Source organism: Mustela putorius, unplaced genomic scaffold (assembly GCF_011764305.1).
Source record: "Mustela putorius furo isolate JIRA1106 unplaced genomic scaffold, ASM1176430v1.1 tig00000095_pilon_pilon_pilon, whole genome shotgun sequence".
Lineage (NCBI taxonomy): Eukaryota > Metazoa > Chordata > Mammalia > Carnivora > Mustelidae > Mustela > Mustela putorius.
The window spans coordinates 25,842,192-25,853,605 of NW_025421280.1; the positions used below are offsets into that span (position 1 = coordinate 25,842,192).

Consider the following 11,414-nt stretch of genomic DNA (forward strand, 5'->3'; position numbering starts at 1 on the left):
CAATATGACTTAATTCTGCTTCCAAGCCTTTGTTCCCTCCCACGGTCAAGCTTTGGGTCTGTAGTAGCTCCATGCTACAACTACAAACTGCTAGTTACCTACCATTTGCCCCTTCTTCCTCTTCTTCTTTTTAAGATTTTATTTATTTGACAGACAGAGATCACAAGTAGGCAGAGAGGCAGCAGAGACAGAGAGAGGGGGAAGTAGGCTCCACACTGAGCAGAGAGCCTGATGTGGGGCTCGATCCCAGGACCCTGGGATCATGACCTGAGCTGAAGGCAGAGGCTTTAATCCACTGAGCCACCCAGGTACCCCTGCCCCTTCTTCTTTAGAGAGGTTTGATTTTTATTTGGGGAGCAAAGGTACCTACCAAAACCTTCCATGCATATAGGCATTTGACAAAGTTCTGGCCTATGAAATATAAAGAAAAGAGAGGCTCCTTAAAGGAAGCCGACTGGAACTTTCTTGCCCATTCTCCCATTTTCTTTTGCTTCATGCCTGGTAAGCAAATTATAATGGCTGGTGCTCCAGCAGCCATCACAGGCCATGAGGTGACCTCAAAGACAGGAAGCACACACTAGAATGGTAGAATGGGAAAGTTAAAGGAACTTGAACCCCCTAAGACCATAAAGATGCCATACCAGCATTGGACTATCTACCTTCAGATTTCTATCTTAAGGCCCTGTTATTTGGGATTTTTCATTATATGCAACCAAAGCTAATTCTAACTGGATAAACATGCCTATCTCCTACTGAAATTAACTTACAACAAGTGCTTCAAGTTGAGCCTCTACTTCTTGTTAAAATCAATATAAAACAGTAACCAAACTTATTTTGGCCAATCCTGATTAGTGGGCAAGGTATCACTGCTCAAGGCTTAGAATAGTAGGAAATTCAGACGGAGGCAGACCAATGAGGAAGATATTCTGGGGCTGATAGGTTTCTTCAAAAATCCTAACCCTGTAGCCCAGTGGTTCTCAGCCACTATTGCTTGGAATCACCTAGAGAGCTTCAAACCCTCTCAGTGCCCAGTCCCTCTCCCCAGATATTCAATTTAATTGGTCTAGTGTGCAGCCTGGGCATTTGGCTTTTTAAGCACCTCAGGTGATTCTAATGTCTGCCCAAAGTTGAGAATGACAGACCTAACCTCAACTCCTACACTGATATTTCAAAATTTCCCTTTGATTGGCATCTCCAAAGCTTTTGACACACCAGGAAACACACAATAGGAAAGAGAAAAAAAGGGTAATGATTATGAAAGAGGCCTCAACATTAGTTCCAGGAGAATATGAAGAGACCATCTTTCCAGGAGAAGTTGAACCTCTTAGAATCCGGCTTCCTATCATTGCTTACATTGGTTTGGAAACTTCTCCAAGGTTTGTATCTCGGAGCCAGAACCAGGACCAGTGAGATGAGTGAAGCACTGTGTGAAGCACTTGCCTGGGCTACAAAATTTAAGGAAGCATGAAAAAAAATTTTTAAATACAAAAATGAAAACAATCTCAGTAATCATGATAAATAATAATTGAACGTGAGATGTTTAAAAATAAAAATGAGTGCAAGTAAATCCATGAGGAACAAAGTGTCAAAGGCTAAAATAAAAACAAGTTCCCAGGACAGGGTGTACCCAGGTTTGCAAGCTATGGGTCTCTATTCCAAACGGAAGAGCAAGAGGGTCTGTGGCCCATTAGCGATGCCTAACGATTCTCTGGCCCATACTGCCCCCTGCTGCTGGAAGCGGGAAGTGCTCGCTGCCTGCCCGCGATCCGCTGCCGTGGCACTTCTCCACTGGGGACCTTTGCTCTCCCACAGAGGCATGGTGCCCTCTTGCGGGAAGCCGCCCACTTCAGGGACTTTCAAAAGGCCGTGGTCACCTGCATCCATCTAGATTATAGCGCGGCGTGGGGAGGGGTGGTGTGTGTACCCAAACTGAGGGTGGCAAGACCTAGATTTGTCTCAGCTTTGCCTCTGAGTTGTCTTAAACAAATTGCATCAGCCTTCTGAGCTTCTTTCTTTCTTTAAGATTTTATTTATTTACTTAGAGAGCAAGAGAGGGGAGAAGGTCAAAGGGAAAAGCAGACTCCCCAAGGGGCTGGGAGCTTAATGTGGAAGTCCATCCCAGAACTCATGACCTGAACCAAAGGCAGTCGCTCAGCCAACTGAGCCACCCAGGCTCCCTCTGAGCCTGTTTCTGCAACTCACGTGGATCTTTCTACTTCTTCCCATAATTATTGGATTACATGAGAGGCTTTCTGGGACAAAGCCCAGCAGACTGCCTGACACATTTCACGGTAAGCGACCTCCCCGAGCCCACCTCACGGCCAAGGATCGAATCAAACAGTCATCAATTTATTACTGAAGGCAAGGCACACTAAAAAAAGACCAGGGAGAAGAAGGTGCAGATGGTGGATGATACCACGGCTGATGGGACAAGGAAGACTTCCCGTACAAGGTGTCACTAGCCAGGACACGCCACAAGATGGCCAGGAGCCTCCTGGGGTCACCAGGCCACTTTTCCAATGTTTTATTTCAGGAAAGCTCCAGTACGTGAGGCAAGCATCACAGTGGTGGTGGAAAACCCAAGGCCCTTGGGATCAGCCCTGGGGTAAAATCGAGGCTCTGTCACTTACTAGCTGTGTGACCTTGAGGGAAATCGCTTAACCTCCTTGAGTCTCAGCTTCCTTTCCTACAAAATGGGGATAATGACACATCTTGTCCTGGGTGGATAAGATTTTAATAAAACAACATACTGGATGTTCCTGCGCTCTGGTGAGCTCAACAAGAGGTAGCTATTGCTAGCACGGAGCTCTTTGTAAGGAGTGGGAAGTGTTGGCCATGGTCCTATGGGGCTCCTAGACCAGCCCCCAGGGCATGCTGGGGGAGGATGGGGATGCAAATTCTCCCACAGGTGGTCTCTGCTCCTATCCCCACCCCTCAGCCCCCAGCAGGACTCAGACATCACTGCATCCAAGAAATGGATCCACACAACAGGAGGGGTTAGGGATGGGGTCACCCCTTCCCTGGAGTGGGGGAGGGAATACTGGATTCCAGCACGTGGAAGTGGAGTTTACAAAAGGAAACCTGGACATGGGAATCAGGGCTGTGACTTTGACAATTACTGTGTCCATGTCAATTTCCCCACTTCCATAATAGTGCCATGGAAGAAAATGCCCTTGCTCTCTAAGTAAATACACGGAAGTATTTCAGGGTAAAGGGGGACTCATGTCTGCAATTTACTGTCAAATGGCGGGGGTGGGGGGTGGAATAAAAGCATAAAGCAAATACGGGGAAATGTTCATATTTGGAAGATCTGGGTGAAAGGTATCCAGGAATTCTTGCAACTTTTCTGTAAGTTGGAAATTCTACGATGATAAGAAGTTATACAAAGAAAAAAGACAGCAGCTGTCAGGGGTTCTGTTTCCCCTTACTCTTTTCTGTCCTCCTGCTGAGAATCCGTTGGTGCTGTGAAGTGTGTGTGTCCAGTTCGCTTTCCCTCTCCTCTCTCTCCTCCTCCTCCCTTCCCCCCTCCTCCACTCTTCACCTCTTTCATTTCCCCCTCCCTATGCTCCCCTCCACCTCTTCCGCCCCTCCTCCCCCTCCCCCTTCTCCTTCCATCCGCCCTTCCCTCCGCCCCCTCCTCCCGTCCTCCCCCCCCCCCCCCCGGAGCTCTGGCAGAGGCGCAGCCACTCGCGGCCCAGCGGCACCAGCTTTATTTGCGCGAGCGCGAGCGCGGGCGGGGTGCGGGCCGAGCGGGGATCGGGGCTGCGCGGCTCCATCACCCCCGCCCCCATCACCCCCACCCCCTCCCCCTCCCCCGCCGGCCCTGCGGCTACACGATGGCGAACTGGCAGATGTAGGGCAGCTTGTCGCGGCAGCGCTTGTCGAACCACTTGCCGTTGGCCGCGCCGGCCAGGGCGGCGCAGTTCTCGGCCTTGCCGCCGTCGGGCTGCGCGGTGATCTCCGTCTCCCAGTTCTTGTAGGCGATGTGGCCGCCGGTCATGTCCACCCAGACACCCTCGGACGCCATGTCGTTGAGGCCCAGCCAGATCTCGGCCTCGGCGCCCACGCTCTGGCGCAGGTAGTCGTACAGGGCGTCGTTCTCGGAGCCCGTCTGCGGGGTGCCCAGCGTGCCCCCGCGCGAGATGCAGTCCTCGCTCGCCTCGTGGAAGGTCTTGGCCTGGGGGAAGGCCAGAAAGCATTTCTTGTGCACCTTGGTACCCTTCAGACAGACTGCGAGGGGGGAAGAGACGGGGGAAGAGACGGCAATCAGCCGAGGTCTCCAGGGTCCCTAGCCCCAGGCCAACGCCCAGGGCCCCGTCCACCCTCCTGCAGTCCCCGCTTCTGCGACCCCGGCCCTGGACAGCCCACCCCCACCCAGGCTAGGGCTGTGACGGACACTAAGGAAGAGCCGGGATCCCCGTACTAGAGGAGAGCCCCTAGCTCAAGGTCACCGCCCTTCCCTGGGCACCACATCCAGTGCCTGGGAGGGTGTGCCAGTGTAGAGACAGGATCAGCTCTGGTCACAGGGGTGGAATTCTGAGGAGCCCTGTCAGCGTGGGAGGCTATGAACCTCCAAGGAATCGACAGACATGGGGGAGGGGTGGGAGGGAAGAACTGCCTTTTGCCATGAACTTTGTGCCAGGAAGTCCCCACCTCATCATCTCACCTCAGGGGGATAGTGCCGGCTAGGTTATATGGACTTTGGCCAAGCACAAAGGTTAGACAGGAGAGAGATGTTAGAGCTCCTCCAGTAATCTCCCCCTACACCTTCCACCCTACTGATGAGGAGACTGTCACCCAGAATGGCACCGTGCTTCTAAACTTTCCCTCTGGGGCAGATACTGTTGGTCAACCCAACCAACAGCCATTCTCCACCCCCTTCTCCCTTGTCTGCCTCCACTACAGAGGCTGGGAAAGCTTCCTTCTTGCATCGAAGCTACAGGTGGTCATATGATAGAGATCTGATCAATAAGGTGGGAATGGAAGACCTTCACTGTCCTGAGAAATAGCTGGGCCACCTTTTCTCCTACATCTTGCCTTGAATACCGGCAGGATGCCTGGAGCGGGGGCAGCCATTTTGGCACCATGAGGCAAAGCTTCTGAGCAAAAACTTACAGCTACCCACTCTCAGACTCAATTTTTGTTTAAGCTACTGTTAGGTGTTCTATTCACTGGAAGCCAAAGCATGCTAGACTCTTCCCTTCTAGAGCCCCTTCACCCTACCTGCTATGTTAAGCAGGCTGTACAAAATCACGTGTTTGTCCACCCTTCAACAATTTCCTGAGTGTTGATATGTGGCAGGCACTATGGTGGGCTATGTGGTGGAAGAGACAAGGCAATCAAACATGGCCCCTTTGTTCCTGGGGCTTACCATCTAGTGGGGGAGGCAGACTTAAATAAGCAAACGAATAGATCATTACAAACTGCAATAAATACGATGAAGGAAGGAACATCATCTTGTGAGAGTTGTAACTAAGGAGCCTGACTGAGGCGAGGGATTACAGGGTTCTCAGACAGGGATGCCATATAGTAAGTGGATCTCGCGGGGAGCAATTTAGGCTGCTGGAACAGCAGGTACAAAGGCCCCATGGTAGGAAGGGCAGATTGTGGCACTTTAGAGGGACGGAAAGCTGGTCACTGTGCATGCTGAAAGGAGAGACCCGGGTGGGAGGAAGTGGGTGCAAACTGCCCAGTGAGAAGGATCTGGAGGTCTCTGAGGAGGCACAAGGGGAGCAGAGGACCCAAGGTTCGGGACATGCTGTCAGAGAAGCATCAGGTGAGAAGGAAGCTGTGACCACAGGGAGATTTGTAGATTGCCCAAGAAGGGGCAGTCCAGGTGATAACTGGAAAGGCATCATAGCAGAGCTAAGAGCAAGACTGTTCCTTCCAGCTGTTAGCAAGACACTCCACGTCTTAGAGGGAAATGGAGGCGGGTTGTAGTAATAAGCCCCAGCAGGGGTATTCTGCACAAAGAGCACTTGGAGCAGGGCCAGGCCCTCAGGATGCTCACCTGTGAGTGTTACCTACTACTGTTTGTATTCTCTGTGCTCCCCAGGGCACACTGACAAAGGAGAAGGTGGGATAGAGAAGCTATGAAAGGAACATGATGGGGGGGGCCCGGAGAGAGAAAGATGAGCTGGCCAGGGAGGGGGCCCGACCTTGCCCCCAGGCTCTGCAGCTGTGTGCCTATGTCCACCCTTGCTTGTCTGGTGAGCGCAGAGCCAGGAAGCCCCAAACCCACCTTTCCTCCCACCCAGGGCGCACTGGGCAGGCTGCTCCCATCCAGATCCTCGCCTACTCACCAGCCAGGTGAGCGTGGGCGAGGAACGTGACCTCTCTGTGCCTCAGTTTCCCCCATTTCAAATGGGTAGGATAAACCCCGCCTTGACATAATTAGGATGATGAAGAGCGTCAGCACCAGCAAACGCAGTGAGGCACAGGGGAGTGACGCTAAGGTGCCCCTGAGGGCTGTGGGGGATGGGCTGAGTGGAGGGTCCTCTGGGGGCTCATGAGGAAGGTTGCGGTCCCTGCTCCACACAGCGCTCCTGGGGCCACGCTTCCGTTGGGCGGTAATGGGGAGGCTTTTTGTCCTTCGAGAGCATTCCCATAGGCACACGTGTCGGGGGATCGGGCCCCAGAGGAGCAGGTGGAGGAGGGGGCTCCCTGGATCCTGACAGCTGGGGCCCCGGTCCTCGCTGGAGACTTCCAGGCGCGTGCCTGGCTGCCCTTGCCTGAGCCCTCCTGGTCTCCGCTCCCCTCCCCACCCCTCACCCGCCCCGCGCATCTACGGTCACCTGTCTGCAGGGCCTGCTGCTCCTTCAACAGCGCCACCTCCTGGGCCAGGTTGTCCAGCTGGTTTTTGAGCTCCTCAAACATCTTCGGAGTCACAGCATCTGGGATGGACACAATCACAAAGCGGTGAAGAAGGCAGGGAGAGATGGGGGCGGGGCAAGGGACGGGCTGGGAGAAGCCCTCGCTCTGTCGACCACAAGGGGGACAAGGGAAAGGATACTCTGCACTGCTTTCTCCCAGTCCCCACTGAAGGTAGTCTGAGGAATTGCTTGTCATTCTCCACCTGCCCGGAGACCCACCCTTCACCTGCTCCGATTCAAGAGAGACCCATGGTTTGTTGAGGAGTGTGGCTGGGGGTCGTTTGGAGTTGGGACTGGTAGGGGCCGGGGAGGAGGGCATCCCCTACCACCCTCCCAGCTCCAGAGGAGAGCAAAGCAAAGGAAGCAGAACCAGATGCCCTTGAGACCTGCCAAGTTCACCTCCCAAGACTGGAGCAATGGGACACGGACCAGCAGAGCATGCGCTCCAGCCCGGGGCGTGGCGTGGCGGAACAGGTGCACATGTGCAAGGGCACTGAGGTCTCGAGGATGTGAGTAACCTGGGGCGAGCTGCTCATCTGTGAAAGAGGATGATAATGGCCCCACTTTAGGGGACTCTGGAGAAAACAGACTAAGAGTGAGAAAGCACGTGAGCAGCACTTGGCTAACAACAGACCCTGTGACCCATGTAAGCATCTCTTAGAGTCCTGCTTCACAAACAGGAAACCAGAGCCAGATGAAGATGGAAGAGCGCAGAGCCAGCAGTGGGCAGGGCTGGCTGAACCCAGGGCGCATATGGTTCTGGGCTTGATCCCCCACACCCCTTTGTGACAGGACCAGAGTCCTAATGTGAGCCAGCCTGAGCACAAAGATGTGTTGGGAGCTGGTTGTGCGCGAGCCAGCAGAGGAAGGTGGGAAGCGTCTCTGTGTGTGTGTGTGTGTGTGTGTGTGTGTGTGTGTATGTAGAGCGCTCTGTGGGTGGACCGCTGTCTTACTGAAATCCCAGAGGCTTCAGAAAAGGCTGTATGGCTTGGGGTGGAAGGCTGGGAAGTGCTTCCATGGTCCATTTAGCTGTGCCTGCATGGAGTCCAAGGTCATGAGCGATGAAGTCAGAGCTTTTGTCCACCCATAAGATGCTTTTGCACCTCAGGAATCTCAGGAAACAAATGCAAGCAAGAAACCTACTTGTATATACAGAAACTAGTGATGTAATTTACCAAATATGAGGAAAATAGCACCCGGATAAGCAAGGGGGAAAAAGGGGGGGCAGGAGGATTTAGGGTTGGCAAACTAGCCTGGCAGGGTTATGTGTGCCCCGTGCTGGGCCTCTGTCTTGGCAAGTTCATGGCAGCTCTGTACCAGTCATATAATGTATCAGCACAGGGTGCCAAGTGAGGTGGTGCAAGTTGGATACTGCACAAAGGCCCTCAGCTGAGGGAACTAGTGGGGGCTCATGTCTAGTCCCTAGCCTTGCCCTGGCTATGCTGGGTCAGATCAGAGAAAGGGGTGCCTTTCTACAATTTGGCAGCTCAGAGGGGTACCTTTGTAATTTGCATCCAGGTGCCCGTGTGTGCAAGGGGCCCTCCAGGAAATGGTCAAGGAGGAAGGCACCAAAAGTGTTCCACCCAAGGAAGGTGTAGGAGTGAGGAATGTCTACAGCTCTGGACGAGGAATCAGGAGGCCCTGTGCTACCCCTCTCCGTTTTTGAGCCTCAGATTCCTGATGTGTGTGATTGAAATGGACACCCTCCAGGTCCCCCAGTCCCTGTTCTGAGGGCCTGTGAGCCCCCTGCAGCCCTCCTGCCCACCTGAGCCTCCCTGCCAGGTGTGGCCACATGGCTACTAGAACTCCAGTCACCTGAGCCTTCCCAGCATGCATTACCCCCAGCTGACCTCATACAGCTAGCTAGGGAGACACCTCCCACCTAGGAGCAGATGAGCTCCTGTAAGCACCCAGAGCTCTCCCCTGACCCTGGAGGTTGGGGAAAGGGGGAACTTGCCACACAGCCAGCCTCCCCTATCTGTTCATCCCCCCGAACCCCATTCCAGGCACCACTTTGCTCCTCTTCTGGACTCCCTCCCCCACGTTTGCACACAGCACCTACAGCTAGTTTGTTTCTGGGATTCTCAATCCTGGTGGCTCCTTGGAATCACTGGAGATTTGTGGAAAAGGCAGATGCTGCCCCATCCCCCAACCGCCAGATCCAGCATCTCCACGGGTGGCGCGCCCAGGCTCCTGGATTGTAACAGATTCCAAGATGGTGCTGGCACCCAAGTGAGAGCCATCAAAGTTCCTGGGCCGATTTGCACCTTAACGAGCAGGGTGGTGACCCTTCCCTAGGGTGCTCGGCCCATATACCGGCACCTCTGTGGAAAAGCGCTCTGGAAGCATTTGCTGGTGGAAGGAAGCAAACCAGGTGAGTCAGAGCACACCGAAGCGGGTTCCCGAAGGAGGCCAGAGCTGGACAGAACATTCCACCAATGTCGTCAGCGGTCCTGCAGACCTCCGGGCGCCCCCTCCATGGAGACACCCTGGGCCGGGTTTGCATGTGATAACGCCGGAAAGGACCAAGTCGTTTTCTGGTCTGGACTTCTCCTTTTTCGTATGATACATGATTTGCATGATGAAATAACTAAATACTACATCTCTGGGAGCTGAGACATTAGCCACTGTTTTCCACATTTAAAAATTCTATTATCTGCCTTTAGAACTGCACCTCCTTTGGAAGACCACCCCTGGGTGGTCATTTTAGCTAATGCTCACGGACACAGTCGTGCGTGATAGTGACTCTGCTTTTTCATGAAAATTTTGCAGAGGTAATACCTGCATGTACCTTTTTAGAAACCCAAACAGTTCAAAACATTACAGTCTCCTTTCTGACTGACATTGCCTTCAGCTCCCCAGGATTTCATCCCAGAGGTAATCACTGTCACTAACTCTTGTGGATCCTTCCAGAAAAAAATCTGACTCATATAAAAGGAAATGTGGGGGCGCCTGGGTGGCTCAGTCCTTAAGCGTCTGCCTTCGGCTCCGGTCATGATCCCAGGGTCCTCGGATGGAGTCCCACATCGGGATCCTTGCTCTGCAGGGAGTCTGCTTCCCCTCTCCCACTCCCCCTGCTTGTGTTCCCTCTCTCGCTGTCTCTCTCTCTTTCAGATAAACAAATAAAACCTTAAAAAAATTAAATCAATAAAAGGAAATGTGTATTTGTATATAAACCCACATTTCAAAATAAATGTAGGCATGGTATCCATTCTGTTTTGAACTTTTCCATTCTGTTTTGCACTTTCTGTTCTTAACTTTATAAACTGAACCTTTGAGGTCATTATCTGTCATCCACACATCTGCTCCTTTCTCTGTCACAGCCCTGGGTGGGTGGGTCGGGGTCGTCTCCACTGTCCCGAGGGGCCTTTCCACATTCCGCTAGTCCACAGCCAACGGGCAGCTGTCCATCTACAGAGGAGGCTCAGAGAGCGGCCCGAGGACAGCCCACAGCCCCTCGCCTTGCCTCTTCCAGGCTCTTGGCTCTGGCCGCCCCTTTCTCTGCCGAAATCCACATTCTCATCCCCTGGAACTCTCTCTCGGAGCCTCAGAGCCCTGTGGGGGTGACCGGCCGGTTCATTGCCATGGCGTTTCGCTAATGTTGTCTCAACACAGCCTGGGGTGACCTCACCACAGGCACGCAGGCCTCCAAGGGTAGGCCCTGCTGCAGCCAAGGCAACCCAAGGACACCCCAAACCCAGAGGCAACAGAGGGAGTGCAAGCCTGCTCCTGGCATCCTCGTTTGGGTTCCCACATTTTTGTTTTCTCAAGGCTTCGTGATACACTATCCCATGGAGAATTAACTGGGTCCTTTTTTCCCCCTGTGCATGAAGTAGATCATAGGGGCCAAGCACTGGGCTGTATAGCATTAAATCCTAACCAGACGGCTTTCTTTCAGCAAGCGCCACTATCCCCATTTTACAGTGGAGTAACCCCAGGTTTGGAGATTACAAAGCAGAGCCCATTGGCATTGCCATACCCCAGGTTTGATTTCTTTAACATATAGGAGGGTGGAGATGGGCGGAGTAGGTGTCGGTTTAGAAGATCTGGAAGGTTCTGTCTCATTCTAAGAGTCAGGGATCCTTCCAAGTCTGACAACCGCCCCTGATACTGAAGAATTTGCCCAGGGTCCAGGGGTAGCTCACAAAAGTTCCCTGGACTTATCAAGAAGGAAAATGAAGGGAAGGAACATATGAAGCCATGACAAAGAGGGTGACCACCCTTGGAAGATGGGGAGGAGCCCTGTCCCCCTCCTTACCTTTCTTGACATTTGCAGCCTTCTTGACCTTGGGGGCTGGCTGCTCAGTGGTGACCTGGGTCAGGAGCGAGAAGAGGCAGAGGAGCAGGTAGGCCCCCCAAAGCTCCATGCTGTTGCACCGGCTGGGGCTGCAGCTGCTGCCTAGCTTTGGCCTGGGTCCGGAGAGGAGTGGCGGCCACCGTCCGGCCCGCACGTCTTAAGGCAGCAGCCACGGGGACCTCTGTCCAGGAAACCCTCCCAGACGGTGCTGCGTGGCTTGCCAAAAAAAAAAAGAAAGAAAAGCC

General features: G+C 53.3%; 1 protein-coding gene across 1 annotated transcript; it reads right to left on the bottom strand.

Annotated features, from left to right (window-relative positions):
• Positions 1–3,687: 3,687 nt before the first annotated feature.
• On the bottom strand, positions 3,688–11,414 carry CLEC3B (C-type lectin domain family 3 member B). Its single transcript, XM_013060455.2, has 3 exons — positions 11,131–11,414; positions 6,795–6,893; positions 3,688–4,230 (listed from the first exon to the last, which is right to left on the bottom strand). The coding sequence occupies exons 1-3, from the start codon at positions 11,237–11,239 to the stop codon at positions 3,830–3,832; spliced, it is 609 nt and encodes a 202-aa protein (XP_012915909.2). The 5' UTR covers positions 11,240–11,414; the 3' UTR covers positions 3,688–3,829.

Excerpts from the sequence above, each read along its gene's own strand:
- CLEC3B (XM_013060455.2), bottom strand. The coding sequence starts at position 11,239 with ATGGAGCTTTGGGGGGCCTACCTGCTCCTCTGCCTCTTCTCGCTCCTG. Across the intron at positions 6,894-11,130 it reads GGCTGCAAATGTCAAGAAAG|ATGCTGTGACTCCGAAGATG; the intron begins GTAAGGAGGGGG and ends TGTCCATCCCAG. Across the intron at positions 4,231-6,794 it reads GCAGCAGGCCCTGCAGACAG|TCTGTCTGAAGGGTACCAAG; the intron begins GTGACCGTAGAT and ends CCCCCCTCGCAG.